This window comes from Chroicocephalus ridibundus, chromosome 15 (genome assembly GCF_963924245.1).
Source record: "Chroicocephalus ridibundus chromosome 15, bChrRid1.1, whole genome shotgun sequence".
In the NCBI taxonomy this organism is placed as follows: Eukaryota; Metazoa; Chordata; class Aves; order Charadriiformes; family Laridae; genus Chroicocephalus; species Chroicocephalus ridibundus.
This window is the reverse complement of record NC_086298.1, coordinates 11,103,274-11,118,746: the sequence shown is the minus strand read 5'-3', so window position 1 is coordinate 11,118,746 and position 15,473 is coordinate 11,103,274. Positions and strand designations below refer to the sequence as shown.

The 15,473-nt window shown below is 56.1% G+C and overlaps 1 protein-coding gene across 1 annotated transcript in view; it reads left to right on the top strand.

Moving 5' to 3' along the window:
- Positions 1-10,816, top strand: part of RXRA (retinoid X receptor alpha) — a 118,699-nt gene extending 107,883 nt beyond the window's left edge. The window contains exons 9-10 of the mRNA XM_063353165.1: positions 1,415-1,520; positions 5,275-10,816. Coding sequence (XP_063209235.1) covers positions 1,415-1,520; positions 5,275-5,422 — 254 coding nt within the window. The 3' untranslated portion in view covers positions 5,423-10,816. The remainder of the gene's footprint in view (positions 1-1,414; positions 1,521-5,274) is intronic.
- The last annotated feature ends 4,657 nt before the right edge of the window (positions 10,817-15,473 follow it).

Sequence of the window (15,473 nt, the reverse complement as noted above, 5' to 3'; positions counted from 1 at the left end):
TTCATGGCCCAAAACATTCTCCGTGCAGGGCCCAGCCTTGGCCGGGACTCGGCTGTGATCATCCGAGGAGATGGCAAATGCTGCTTTTGGAGCTAACTCCTGCTCACGGGCTGAGTTCTCAGCTGAGCCTGGGGGGCTTTGGCTTGATCAACGTTACACAGTTCTCTTATTTTCAGTTTTACAGCAACTCTGTTCTGATGCTTGAGGGAGTTGTCCCTGAATAGGAGCAAAAATTAATCTATATATCCTTTAAGACAGAGGCATGGGTTAGAGCAAAGTTAGAGCATGGACATTATTGCCCTCTGTTTCCTGATCTCAACATCCAAGGGCTTTTATTGACTGCGTTCCTGGAAAAGCCCTCTGCAGAGCCTGCAGAGGGTGAAAGGCATGAAACGTGCTCATAAAATACACAAGAACTTCATTTTTTGTCCGCAGCTTGCTTAGTTTTACAGACTCCAGGAGGCTGCTGGCTTTTTCCCCCTCTGTCCCCAGCTGCCCAAGGGAAGAAGGTGGTTGAGTGCCGGGGGTTCGGAGAGCAAAGCCCCGCTGCCGCAGGCGATGGGCTGCCAGCCTGCAGATACCTCTGCAGCTCTGTTGGAGGGGGGGTTCCCTAAATCCTGGAGTGGGTCAGTCCAGAGTAAAAGCAGATGGCAGCCGAGGGCAGGCCTCCACATCTGCGGCCACCCCTTCCCCTCCCTGCCCTCCCAGGAGCCTGGTTTGTGCCCAAGCACGGCTCTTTCCCTGGCCTTTCCCACCGAAGGGGCCAGGGAATTTCAGCAGGGTTTATTGCTGTTTCTTGGGTTTGTTTTTCTGCTCGACTTCTTTTTTTTTTTTTCTTTTTTTTTTTTTTTTATCCCCCCCCCTTGTAATCACCAGTAATTTATTGTCTGTAATTTGGGATTAGCCGTATATGGTAAAAGAAGGGGAATCTGGAGAGGTTCCCGCGGCGCTGGTGCTTTGGGATATCGATTGCTTGACTGTCCCTTTCACCCTACTAAAAACAGATCCTCGCCGCGTCGCGGGGGACCTGCCAGAGTGGGGGGTTTTTGTTTGGCCCTGCCACAGGGCTTCGTGCCGGAGGGAGAAATCCCACAAGCCCAGGACTTGAGGGGGACATAAACCCTTTCCATGAGGGTCTGTGACCGCTGGAACGAGCCAAAACGGTTGGGGTTGGGGTATAAGGTGGAATAAAACAGGTCTGTAGTTACAGGGCAAACCTTTCAGGGCTCGAAGGCTCCCCGGGAGGTGTTAGGTACTGCCCAAATTCCGGGGGTTCGCACCCTGTATCCACACTCGGCCTTGGTCTGGTGGTGCTGGGAGGGATGGAGGGGGCTGAGGGGGTGAACAGGGGGGTCTTTGCCTGCCTGCAGACCCTGGAGGTTTTTTGGCTGATGGTCCTTTCATTGCCTTTCAGACTCGAAAGGTCTCTCCAACCCGGCTGAGGTGGAGGCGTTACGGGAGAAGGTGTACGCGTCGCTAGAGGCGTACTGCAAACACAAATACCCCGACCAGCCCGGGAGGTGAGTTGCTGGCTGGGTCCTCTCCTCCTGCAGCCTCCCACCCCCGCAAATCCCCCTGCAAAGGGTGCTGCAGACGGTGCTATGGGTGCTACAGCCCGCGACGGGGTCCGAGTGCCGTCCTTGAGGTCGCTGCAGCTTGTGGGTGCTGGGTCCCTTCCATTTAGGGCTCTCTGTTCCCGTGTCTTCTGGGAGCGAACAGTTGCCTGCAAAGTAAAACCACTCGTTTCTACCTGCGTCAGCTCTGAACATCCTTAGAAAAGCCCCCTGTGAAGTGCAGAGTGGTCTTTATTCCCACAGCAGTACATGCAGCGCAGCCAGGACAAGGTCGGGCAGTACCGGCGGTGCCGAGACCTGAGGAGCCCCGGCTCCTGCGGCCGCAGCGGTGGGATGAGCACATGGGGGAAGGGGTATCGTTTCCCTTTTGGCAACCACGGAGAGCAAACCACAGCGAAAATAAGCCGCACACGGAGTTAATTTCAGTGGCAGATGAGCATCATTGCTGGGAAGTGAAAGCCTCAATTGATGCTCTTCTCTCCCCTCCCCACCTCCCCCAGTCCAGCTGGGAATGGGAGGGGGAATTAGGAATGCTTTCCTGGACCGCTCTGGAGCTGAGTGGGCGCATTTTCCCAGTTACAGCCTGAAGTTGGCAACTGCCAGTTAAGTTACTGACAGTCATTTGAGAAACCAAGCAAAGCGCTGGAAACTGCTAGTGGTGCGTATCGCTGCTGAGGCGTGAATATTGGGAAAAACAGCCCAGGCCACTGGGATTTGCGTCTCACCTGCATTCCCGGTCTTGCGTGTGTGGATGGTTGAAAAAAAAAAAAAAGGATGCTCTTAGAGCAATGAATGCAGTGGGCAGATCACACCCTCAGAAGCAATATTGGGCGTTTTTCCCCCCTTTGGGTACCAGTGTGCTGGCAGATGAAAAAAGATGTTGTAAAGGGGCTTCTTGGATGTTCATGGTTGGCTTGTGGCGTGGAGAGTTAGGATGAAGGTACCGTTGGGTATGTTTGACTTTGCGGTGAGGAGGGAAGTGAGGGATGCGCAGAGCAGGGGTGGTTACCTCTCCTCCCCAGGGTGGTTTGTTTGGACCCCAGCCTCCAAAAACCGTTATTCAATTGGCGTTCCTAAGCAAATCCAGACCCGGAGCCTGGACTGTGGCTGTCCTAGTGTTTCAGAGGAGCTCTGCTCCCCTTGGGGCTCACAACGAGCAGCCAGCCGTACCTGGCACAGGGAGAGCTGCCTTGGGAATGCTGCCCAGCAGCTCTCCTGGGTTATTCCCGTGGTGGGATGAACTCTTTGCTTCGCACAGGCATCCAGCGTCCGCAGCCGAGTCGTGCTGCCCTCGCGTGCCGCTGCCGCAGGCTGGGATGGGGCTGGGCAGGGGGCTGGCGTGGGGACAGCCCTGCTCTTCATCGACCACAGCACCACGAAGCCGCTGTGCATGACTGAGCAAAGTCGCTGAGCCACCAGAAACATCAGTTCCCCAGGGCTCCACCTCAATGATCAGCGATGTGTAAGGGAGCGTTTTAGGTCCGGTAGCTGCACCGGAGGCGCTGGAGTTTGATCTCTCACTGGCTTTGAATGACATTGGGCTGAGGACCTCCTTGTGTGATCCTCACACCCTCCTTTGGTGACCTTAAAGGTTTTTGCATGCTTAGGGCTGTCTCGAGAGCGGTGACTGGGCATTGCTGACCTTGCTGCATCTCTTGCATGGCGCAGGACAGTGGTGGAATAAGCCCAGGTGGCTCGGGAGGGTTAACTCGTGGGCCGGGAGTCCAGAATTGCACAAGAGCTAAACAAAGCTCTCAAGAGCTCTCTCCATCCTCCTGGTCTCATGGCACAATGCGATCACCATCTGGGGCTGGAAACAAGTTCTTCCTGTGGTTGTTGAGCAAACGCCTGGTCGAGCCCGTGGCGGGCGCCCTCCCCTGCGCGGGGCTGTGGCGAGCGCTTGGCTTCAGCTGCCCTTCGGTGCCGTGACTTCAGCCCAGTCCCCGGCCAGCGAGAGCTCGTGAGCACCATGTAAACACCAAAAGGGAACTTCTCCGCGGCAGCGAGTCGGAGGGAGGCATTCCTAGGAAAAACCCAGCCGTGCTCCCCGTGCCCCAGCCCCTGCTCCTCGGCGGGGCGGGCATGGTGCGTACGTGACACCGAGCAGCCGCCGGGAATCGGGGCTATTTTCTGCCCCCCCCCGCCCCCCCCCCCGCCTCTTTCCCTGCCTCCAGCCGCAGCGCTGGCACGTTGTGCTGCGGGCTGGTTATCTCACAGTTAAATGTATCCGAGGGCTGGAGCCATCATCTGGTTTGGTTTAAAGTGAAACTTCCTGAATGGGATGGTAGGACTGATTTGTTTTTCCTGGCTCTGCTCCCACCCTTCTCGCCAGCTCAGCAGAAAAAAAAAATAAAAAAAAAAAAAATAGAGAGAGAGAAGTGTGCATGCATGTATAATATCTGTGTGCTTGTGCATGTCTCTCTCTATGTGTGGGTTTTCTAGAGTCCCCTTCTTCCCGGGCTGGTTCCGGCCTTTGCTTATGTTCAAGCCCTGATTGTGCAGCAGTTAAAACAAATAAATGCACTCCCGGCTATTAAAGGGCCTTTTCCCCGTTGTGAGAGCGGGGAGGTGACATTCTGCAGCGCCTGGGGTTGCTGCCTGCACCCCCGGGACACGGGCAGGAAGGTTGGGGACACCCCGGGTGGCATCCCGGGATGCTCCGGAGCACCCTGGAAGGAGCTGTTGGCTTTCTCCCAGCTCCGCAGCCTCCTGCCGCCCTCGCAGCCCAACACAGCAGCCTTTCCCCAGCATGGCCGGCCCCTGGGCTCGTCTCCTTCATCCCAGCCGGCTCCTGCAGCGCTGTCGGCTCTCCCCAGCCCCCCTGGCTCTCCCCTGCCCGCCTGCGCAGCCCTCCTGCCTGTCGGCTCTTGCCGGCATCGAGGGTGCGACCTGACAAGCGTCGGAGAAAGGGCTTTTGTTTGGCTGGGGCTTGTCGGAGCCCCGCGCTGGGGCAGGGAGAAGGGGAGCACCCTGTGTCCTGGCTGATTTGCCGCTCTCCTTCCAGCTTTTGCGTCAAAGCCCTTGTCTCCTTCCATTGGCTTCACCCCCGAGGTGCCTCCAGCCCGGCTGTCAGCTGGGTTTCTGCCGCGCCAGCAGCCCCCGGGGCTCGGCAGCCCGAGCGATGGGAGCGATGGTTGGCGGAGCTGCCTGGGAAGTGCATGGAGCCTTGAGGGAAGGGGCATCGCTGAGCCAAGTGCCAGCTAACCCCACTCAGCATCTCCGCCGCCCCCTGCCCGGCTGCTTGCCCTTTTCCCTGAGCGAAGATCGAGCTGCTGAAGCCGCTTGTGCCGCTGCCTGGGACAGGGCTGGCCCCGCGGTGCCTCCTCGCCATGGCTGCGGTGCGGGGACCCCGCCAGCGTCTCGGGGTGCTCGCTGTACGGTATCACACACAACGCCACACGGATGCCCGGAGCCAGTGGTGCACCCCAGTGCAGGGATGGCCTTCCGTTTCTTATCTTGCTCTTCCAGCTCAGCTATCAGCAGATGTTTGTTGGGAATTGCCACCGTGGCTGCCTGATCTTCAAGGCTGGGGACATAATTAATGATTTCTCTGCACAGCTCTGGGTGTAGCCCCATGCTTTTGCTAGCAAAATATGTTGCGTTTGACTCCTGAGCAGGAGCGGCCACAGAAGCTGTGGGGGTCAGGGCAGAAGCAGGGCTGTGGTGGGATGTCTGACCGTGTCATGTCTCCTACCCCCAGGTTCGCAAAGCTCCTGCTCCGTCTCCCAGCCCTCCGGTCCATCGGCCTGAAATGCCTGGAGCACCTCTTCTTCTTCAAGCTAATAGGCGACACGCCGATCGACACCTTCTTGATGGAAATGCTGGAAGCGCCCCATCAAATGACTTAGAGAACTGCTGCTGGGTCAGTCCCTCGCCCGGCTGGGGTCTCGTGGGGCCCCTTCCTCCGCTTTCCTCCGCCGCCGCCCCAGCCCGTCCCTCCCTCCTCTCCCCAGCGCTGGAGGCACCGTCTGACCCGGGGCGAGCCCCTGCCGTCCTCGCCTCCTCGTTGCCTTCACCCTTGTCCGTTTTGCTGTCACTGCTGCGTCTCAAGACCTGCTCGCTGGTTCCCTGCGCTAGATGTAGAGAAGTGGGAGCGGAGAGAGCTTGCCACCCGCCGCCCTGGCTCGCACACCTGTCCCGGCCCCCCTGCCGTGCCATGAGTTTCGGGATGAGCCGCCGGACGAGCTTGGCATCACCCCACGTGCGTGATTTCCACAGGGCAGGAGCGGGGCCGGGGCCAGTCCCAGCCCTTGGGGCAGCGGGGTTTGGACAAGCCGAGGGGAGTGGTTGAACTCACCGGATTGCAGCTGGCTATTTTCAGGGGATGGAGTTTTTGAAAAAGAGAAGAGAAGAAAGAAAAAAAAAAAAAGGAAAAAAAAAAAAAAGAATTCTATTTTTGGTTCCTAACTATTATTAGTAGTCTCGGTAGTTACTTCGCGGAGGGAGAGGCGGGCTGGAGAGGCGGCCCGGCCCATGCCCCGCAAATGAGTCACCCGTGGCTGCGCAGAGCCTTCTCCTTTCGATGAAAAGCAGAGGATTTGGGATCGAGCTTTGTCCCCCCCTTCAAATAACGAGGCAGCCGGTGGCATGGGGGGGCCGGGGTGCCCTCTCTTCCTCTGTGCAGAGGGTCCCGCTGGCGGCAGCACCTGAAAAATCCCCTCTTGCCATCCTGGAGAGCAGCCGGGCATCGCCGCTCTTCCCAAAGATGCCTCTGCGCTCGGTGCGGAGCTGCCCACGCGGACAGGAGCCGGCTGGAGCGCTTGCTTTAAGGCTGCCAGGGACTCAACGTCATCCATCCCCAAGCTCCTGGGGTCTTGCCGGACCCCTGCCCTCAGCCCTGTGCCCAGCAACCCGGCACGGCCCCACTGGCGAGGCTGGGTCCCGCCGGTCCTGCCAGACCCACACTTTATTTCGAGGGCTGAGGCATTGGAGCGGCGGGAGATGTCGTGCTGCCAATGGCTCCTTCTCAGTTTTGTGGTCCTGACCTGGTTCGGTGAGGTTGGAGGGGCATTTCCAGCTGGTGGGGTGGGCTTGGCGAAACACCCGCTCCGTGCCCGTGTTGCGGGTTCGCAGCAGCCCTGGGTACCGCAGGATTGTCCCCATGGCCACCAGCGCCCGAGCCCTAGCCTCACGCGGGGGTTTCGGCTCGCCCAAGAGGCTGCTCCTGTTGATTCAGCAGCTGCCGTGCAAAACACTGCAAGGCAACAATTAGTGGGAGTGCTTGGCCGGGCTGGTAATTGGGGCTGTTAATTAGTGGTGAAGCAAAAAGAGGGCTCCCCCTCCCCTGAATGTCCTCCATTGGGCAGGGATGCGGGGGTGAAAGGTGGGGGACGTGGGCAGTGCGCCCATCCCCAGCCCATCTGGGTTGCCGGGAGCACCAAAAGCACCTTGGCTTTTGCACGGTCCTTCCCTTGAGCCTTGGTGTGACAGCAGGGAGGTGGACAGGACTTGGGGCATTAGGGACACGGTCCCAGGAACGTGCCCACACCCCACGGGGAGCGTTTCCCCTTCACCTCCCCATTTCACCTCATCAGGTATCTCCAGAGCCCCACCGAAAAAACGAGTTAGAGGAAAAAAAAAGAGCAGAGCAAGCAGTGAGGGATGTTGGGGAGGGTTTTGTCCCCCCTTGGCAGGACGGACTGTCCCGAAGGCACCGTGGGGTGGGTGCTCAGAGCCAAGAATGAGGTGCCTGCGCTTGGCCGGGGGCCAAGGCTTCCCCACCGCTTTCGTGTCTTCTCTGCTTTAAAAACAGGCAAAGTATTAGGTCCCAAAGGTATCTCTTTCTCTTCTTTCTCCCTGTGGGTTGTTGCTGGCTCTTCAGACATCTCCTTTATGCCTGGAGGGGGATGGAGCAGTGCCCACCAGCTCTGGTTTTTGAGGGGACACAGTTGTCACCTGCCTGTCGTCATCCTGCCTGGCAGCTCAAGTCCCCGGCTCCATCCTCTGCAGTTAACCAGGCCATCTCATTGCTAAATAAATACTCAGGATTTCAGGTCGTAACTTTCCCTTAGGCTGGCCCGAAGTGGCAAATCCACAGAGGCGGGGAAAGTGTTTTGGCTGTGTTTCTCCAGCAGCCTGCATGCCGCCGAAAATATTATTAAACAGCTTCACCCTGCAAGAATTTGCCAAGAAAACTAGGCAAGAGAAATGAAATATGTAAAGGGTGCCAGTAAACACGAGCAGGCTGTTCCTTGCCAGCGTAAGGCTGCCGCAGCCCCGCGGGGGGCTTGCAGGGAGGTGTTAGCCCCCAGCCAGCCGGCACGGAGCTCAGCCCCGAGCCAAACCAGCCCCCGGCAGCCCCCGGCCCGGAAAGGAGCTTGGAGATCGCTTTCTGGAGAGAATGAGGGTGCTTTGTGAAAGAGTTGGTGGATACTGCACTAGAATAAGCCCGCTGTACTTCTCCATTGGGTGGAACCACTGTTTTCCTGATTGATGGCTTGGAAGGGGCTGTTTGGTGCTGGGTGCTGAGCTGTCGGTGGCTTGTGAGTGCCCATCCCAGCCCTGGGCACTGCCAGGCTGCTGAGCAGGAGCACCCATCGCATCCCATGTCGTGCCATGCCATGCCACGCCACGCCACGCCATGTCATGCCATGCCATGCAATGCCACCCCATCCCATGTCATGTCATGCCGTGCCCTCCCATGTCATGCCATGCCATGCAATGCCATCCCACCTCATGTCATGCCATGCCACGCCATGTTATGTCCTGCCATGCCATGCAATGCCACCCTATCCCATGTCATGCCATGCCATCCCATGTCATGCCATGCCATGCCATCCCATGTTACGCCATCCAATCCAAATCCCATGCCATGCCATCCCATCTCGTCCCATCCCATCCCATCTCATCCCATCCCATCCCATGTCATGCCATGCCATCCAATCCCATGCCATGCCATCCCATCCCAGTCAGCATTTGACCTGATGGAATGCCATGACCAAGGGGGTGTCCTCAACAAGTAGCGTGGTGCAAAGGGGAAGGCTCTGCAGGCCGGGGGCTCTCGGTCAGGATGCGTGTCTCCATGCCTCAGTTTCCCTGCTGGAGCAGTGTGTGGCCTCAATTCATGTCCCAAGCTGAGGAAGGTTTTGGGGAAAGGCTGAGCGTTGTCCTGGGTTTTCTGTTCTCAGCCGGTGTCGAGGGATCGCCCACATTGCTGTAACTCAACATGGCTCTCTTGCTTTTGGTAGAGCTCTTGTGACTTCCCTGGCAGCCACACCAGGCATTTTGGGTTGTCAGCGGGTCCTGAATGTGTGACCAACCCCCAGAGCCAGGACCCCAGCCCAGCCCACGCCTCCCCCCACCCCCAGCCCAGCCCTCCCCATCAGAAGGAAAAGCTTTTGTGCATCCGGCAACATCTGCCACAGCAGCCTTAAAGCAACGTGCTTTTGCATGAGTTTGAGTCTTTCATTTGTATTCTTTTTCACTTTTGGCTTTTTTTTTTTTTTTTTGTCCTCATCATAATAATTATAAATATACTACATGCTTGTTTGAAGAGATGATACGTGGGTAAAAGAAAAAAAAAGGCACATTATTCTCTAGAGAGGTAGGACTTTCATTTAACCAGATCCTAGTACTCTTGCAAAAATCTGGTTTGATTAGGGTGATCTATTTTTTAATTAATTTTTTTTTTTTTAAATTCCATTTTGTTGGTGGGACAATCTTTAATTTTCTAAAGATAGCACAAACATCAGCTTTTCAGCCACCCGCCTGCCGCCCTGGATGTTCCTCGCTGCCTTCTTGCATGTGCGCGTTTCAACCGAGCCCTAACCCGAACCGAGCCCAATCCAGCACGGACCCCCCCCACTCCGTGAGGATGCAGAGCCTTCCTGAGCATCCATCGGCACCCAAGGGCTGAGCGCCGCCGCCGGGTGGGACCCGCGGGGTGGAGTTACGGGCAAAGGACCATCATCTCCCCAGCACCCATGGGTGGAAGAAGCCCACGCCGACCCCACCGAGCTCACCAGCAGCTTCTCTGCACTTTGGACCCTCCCCGTCCTGGCTGTGTCCCCCCCCCAGCCCCCGCCAGCCGTGTCCCCATGCCCAGCCGTGGCATCGCTGGCTGCGCTCGGCTCCTGGTCGTAAAAAAGGGTTGGAGATGGCGGGACCGTGGCTCAAGAGCTGATGCTGTCCCCATCAGTGCCGAGCGTGCATGAGCTGGTTTAAGTTGATATGTGCGTGTGTATACATGTATGTACTGTAGATATATACACTGTATAAATACCCTCACTCACATATACATATATTATAACCGTAGCAATTACAGACTTTTTGTGGGTTGTTTTTTTTTTTTGTTTAAGTCGATTCTTTTTTCCTTTTTTTTCCTTGCTTTTTTTTTTTTTTTTCCTTTTTGCTTCATGTAAGCGAGTACATTGTATCTGAAGCCCTTTCCGAATTGGCAGATGCCAAATCTGGATCTTTATTCCTCGAGACAAAGGAAATGCATCTATTTTAAGATGCCTTTTTGTTTTGTTTTTGGTTTTTTTGTTGTTGTTGGTTTTTTTTTTTTCCTTTTGAGCAGCAGGTGGTTTTGAGTAAAAATAGCTTTAGCAGTTCCCAATACTTAGTGATGGATGCCTTGGCTATGGGATGCATAGCTAAAAAATAAAATACATTAAAATTTAGAATGACAAAAAAAAAAAGAGAAAAGATAAGGAAAAATATCTAAAGCATCAATAAAGTTAAAATCTATTTTTGTACAAATGTAATTTTATCCCTTACATATTCTTGGATGTTTTCTTTCTGGATTGTTTTGTTTCTTCTACAGAGATTGTTATAAACTCTCTCTATTTTTTCTCTCTCTCTCTGTAAATGTTCAACCGTAGGGACAGGGATCTGGAGAAGAGGGAGAACCTTTTGACCGTGTTTTAAAGGCTTTATATGAAATCTCTTTTGAAATAATTTTTTTGAATGAACTTTTTATTTTTTCCCCCACTTCCAAAATCTTTTTCGGGGGGGGAGGGGGGCAGGGGGTGGGAGGGAGCGGGCTGGTCTGGGGGTGTCTTTTGTCACGTATATCCGGCGTTCCCGCAGGTCTGTTTTACTGTGAAATCACTACCGTATATTATTATTCACTTAAAAAAAAAAAGGAAAAAATAATAAAAAAAAAAGAATTGCTGCTGGAAACGCCAGTATTTTGATGAACAATTGTATTAGAATTGTGAAAAAAAAAATGAAAAAGAAAAAAAGAAAAAGAAAAAAGGATAAAAAAAAAAAAGAAAATATATGAGCATTTTAAAATATAACCCAGTCCGAGTCCTCTTTTGTTCTTCACTGGTGTGTCTTGAGTTTTTTCCTTCAGGTCCCCCCATGGAAGGGCTGTTCCCACTGGGGGGGTCCCCATTCCCCCAGAGGGTCTCTGTACCCGGGGGGCCGAGTCTGAGAGTCAATCCAGCCCGGCTGCAGGTGAGGAGCAAGGGCAGAACCAGGGGGGAACCCCATGACTCCGTGAAGGAGAATTTTCCCCTTCCCCTCCTGAATTTCCTTCGAATGAGCTTCAGATCCCTTTGACGTCTCCAGCTGCACTCTGTTAGGGACACCGTCGCCCCCCGGCGTGTCCCCCTCCTCCTTGCCTTGGACCAAACATGGGACAAGTGGCCTTTGTGGCCACTGTGGCTGCTGGGATGCTCAGTGTGGCCAGACCCCAGGGGGGACCTGCCAGGTGGGTGCCTGCGGGTCACCCTGGCCTTTCCCTGTGGTGACCGAAGCCACCCTGGGACCACCGCAGGGCTGTGGGCAGGGATGTCCCCGTGCCATTGCGGCACCGGCCAAAGCCCTCCAAGCCCTGCCTGGGGGCTCAGCTTCGGGGGGAGCCCCTGACCCAGGGAAGGACACAGAGGCTGGGCACCACCCTGGTGACCAGAGGTGACAACGGGCTGTTTTCCAGCCACCGTCCCTCCTGGAGTCCCATGGGTGCCTGCGGAGCGGGAGCGTTGCGGGAAGGGAGGTGCTGGAGCCCCGGAGAACGGGAGACAGCGCTGGCCTTAGCTTAACCTGGGTTTGTTGCCAGGTACAAACAAGATTGAACTTGCTCTTGGGTTTACAGCGGAGATAAATCCTCCCCCGAAGGCTGCAGAGCCAGTCGAATGGAGAAGGAAAATAAGAGTTTCAATTTGGTTAGTGACGATCCGTGTGTTTCTAACTTGGCCGCAATATTTTTTCATTTGGGAAGCCCTGGGAGGAGGCTCGCGGAGGGCAGGGGAAGGGGAACGGGGGATTATCTGCCCCCAGCAGCAACCTGCTGGTCCCCAGCACGGGGCCGATGCCCACTCCCACCCCCGGCCCTGCTTCGGGAGACCCCAGGGGCCGGGCAGCACCCGCCGGCCGCACTCACCCATCCGATGGCTCCTGTTGCAGAGGGTGGTTATGTGTCTCGTTAACCTCCAGGCAGCAGTTTGTGTTTAGAGAGTAAATATTTACCTCCCTTCCTGAGGGTTATTTTCCCCCCCATCTCCCGGGGTGGAGCGTGCTGGGATCCCAGGGACAGCGCTCGCCGGGATGCTCTCCCTCGCACCCCAGGCTGCCCGCTGGCTCGGAAGCCACGCTTCGCTTTGAAAATTGGGCTTGCTTCTCTATTTAAAGATAAGAATAACAGAAAGAAAAGCAAAGCCGTGCTAGCCACTGATTTTTTTTTATTTTTTTTTTTCCTGTGGGTGATTGCAGCTATGTTTGCTGCTGCCCCCTCGGGAAGGCCGGGGGGGCTTTCCCAGGCCCCCAAACCTGGCTCTGGGGAAGGGCTCTGCTCCCCCTCCTCTGCTGCCGGGGAGGGAAGAGGAATTTTGCATCTTGGCCAACTCGTTGCTGTTTCTCCAGCTTCTGCGGGGATCAAAGTGCCTGTTTTGACTCCCCTCCTGATTCCTTGATAACAGAAGATAGTTGTAATGCAATTAAATATCTCACACATGCAATGGCTCGGGGCTTTTGTTGTGTCTCGGGGCTGGGTGTGTGCAGGATTCACCCTTGACTTGTGAGCAGCAGGGGGACATGGAGCTCGGGGATGGCACACACAAAGGGTCCAGAGCTCTCTGGTTTATCAGGAGCCTCCGACTACCAGATTTCCTTAAACCCTGAACTCCTGGGGGTGTGGGACCAGGAGAGGACATTCCTGATCCTCTGGGTTCTTGAAGGGATGCAGAGTGGAAGATGTTGTCTTGGAGGAGTGCAGAGCATGCCTGGCGTGCTCGCTTTTAGAAATGCATCTTGCCTAGTGGCACCAGGCTGGCCACTTAATTTCTTCGCATCCCCAGTGCTGACAGAGATGGAGTGAGGTGTCAGCAGACTGTTTTGAAATCCTTAAGAGAAGGGCTGTGATCCCGGTCCTCTCCGTGCCTTAGTTCTTGCAGCGAGGAGGGGCTCTACAAATAAATACAGACAGATGAGCTCTTTCACTGGTGATTTGTCACTTCATAATTGCCAAAGAAAAGCAGGTTAGTTTTCTCCTCCTGACCTCTCTCAAGTAGCCTTTTCACCCCAGCTGGCCCCAGGGCCGGGGTCGGGGTCCCGCCGTGCCCCCACGGGGCAGCCGTCCCCCTGCGCCGGGGCTGCAAAGGGCACCTTGGCCTTCTGCATCACGTTTTCCAAGCCACATTTCCACGGCTCTCCCCATGGCATCACCGAGCCGTACAGACACCCACCCCCAGCGCGTGCCCCAGGGCGCCTCCGCCGCCTCTCCCATCTGGGGGTGAGAATGGGACCAGATGGGAGCACCGGGAGATGGGCGCACAGCCAGCTTGGAGGACGCGCTACAGGTTCAGTCCCTGGTACTAACAAAATGTGGGGTTCCCAGCAGTGGGGACACACCTGAGCACCCAGCTCATCGCCTCCCCAGTGCTCCCCTCTCCATCCCTGGCTCCCCAGGGCGGTGTGGGACCCCCAGTCCAGGTGTCTCCCTGGTGGGACTCTGGGCTGGAGACCCCGGGGGGGTTCATCTGCAGGGAGCGAGCGAGGGTGAGCGCGGGCGACTGTGCGCGGGGCAGGGGGCTGAAGCGCAGGGGCTGAATTTAGCGAAGGCTGCGGGCCAGCAGCTCCCAGGAGCGGGGCTATTCCCCCCGGGGAGGTGGCGGGGGGAGCCGGGCAGTGCCTCGGGCAGCCCCTGGGGTCCGGTGTGACCCGTCCGAGCAAAGAGCAAAGTGCTGCTGCCACCTCCCGACCGGAGCGAGCCCTGCCCGGGCGGGAGGAGCCGAGCGGTGCCCGGGGATCCGCTCCCCCCGCCCGGTTCCCGCTTCCCGCGGGGCTCCCTCTCACCCTTCCCGGGGATCCGCTCCCCCCGCCCGGTTCCCGCTCCCCCCGGGGATCCCGCTCCCCCTGCCCGGGGATCCGCTCCCCCCGCCCGGTTCCCGCTCCCCCTGCCCGGGGATCCGCTCCCCCCGCCCGGTTCCCGCTCCCCCCGGGGCTCCCGCTCCCGTTTCCCGGAGCTCCTGCTCCCCCGTCCCCGGGTCGTCCCCGGGTCGTCCCCCGCCCCCCCCCCCCCCAAGGCAACCCCGGGGCCGGAACGGAACACCCTACAGAAAAATCGTGGTGTTTTTGTTCGTCACCCGCTTTTGACAGCGTCCTGGAAGGCTACAAAGTTCGTGAAGCGAAGGTCTGCCCCCCTCCCGCACTCCCTGGTGCCATCCATGGACCTCAGGCCTTTCTGTGCCCATCCCTGAAAGATACTTCGCTGACGGTCACCTCCATCTCCTTCCCTCCTCCCTGCCCTGGCTCTGAAATTTCTAAATGTCTTGCTGTGGCCAGTTGTGCCGATCAGCAGCCCACCACCTAAACACGCTGGATTTTAAGTATTTTAACTCATTTTTCCTTCAAAGAGTACAAGCGCCTGCTTTTGCCTCGCGGTATGACAAAGGGTTAACAAAATCCTTGAAGCAAAGTGTTGCCTAAAATGAGTATCTTACATTTCCAAAGAGCCTGAGATCCCAAGGCACAGGCGAGAAATACTAGCCACAAAAATTTTGCATCTCTCTCCCTTACAACACTGGCAGTGAAACCTTGTTTGGCTTTATATGCAAGATTTTCCATACCGTGCTCCAACGCAACTCAATTCCACTAAGCCCACATCTTGTTTTTCTACTGACAAAGTGAGGTATGATTCTTGGCTCAGTGATTTTCTGCTGTGGAAGACTAAATGAAAAGATGCTTTTAAAGCTCATTCACTCAACACTCAACCTAAAACCCAGGGGGAGGGTCAAATGGAAATTCGCTAAAGTTATCAGACGGGCTTTCTGCTGTATTTCTTTTATGGTGGGTATTAGGCTGAAGAAAATTAAATGAAGACACAAGTGTTTGCTAGGATACTGTTAAAGGTAGAACAGCCCGATGAAAAAAACAGCCGAGTCATTTAATTTATTTTCTTATAAAAAGCTTGTGTTTGAGTCATTGTGATTCCTGAGGACACAGCTCTTGGCGTTCATTTTGTCTGGACTTTTTAATTTATAACATAAAAGCACCTTACCTTGTAATAAGTGCGGCCACATCCTTCGCCGCGGTGGGGGCTACCTTGCAGAGCTGGGGAGAACTGGGGAGGGAGAGGAGGGGAGGGAGGGGGAATTGCCCGGCTCAAGGTCGTCTGGCAGCGAGGAGCAGAGCGGGGAGGGTGCTCCCACCCAGCCCCGTCCGCCCGCCGCAGCCTCCCACCACCCTGGGCTTTGCTGCTTGTGAATTTTGCGGGTTGGAGCTCGTTCCTGGGGGTCCCTGCCTCCTTTTTGCCCACTCAAGGGGTTGTTTTTCGCTTGTCCTGGTTGTGGTGGGAAAGGAGCAGGGGTACGGTACTGCCGCCATCACAGGAGGGTGGTGGGGCCCTAAGGACACTGTGCCACCAGGAGGGGCTGGAGGAGCTGGAGGGCTTCATCTCGATGGCAGGGAAGGTGGTCTCCAATGTCCTGGTAGAGCCAGGGAGGGGGCTGTGCT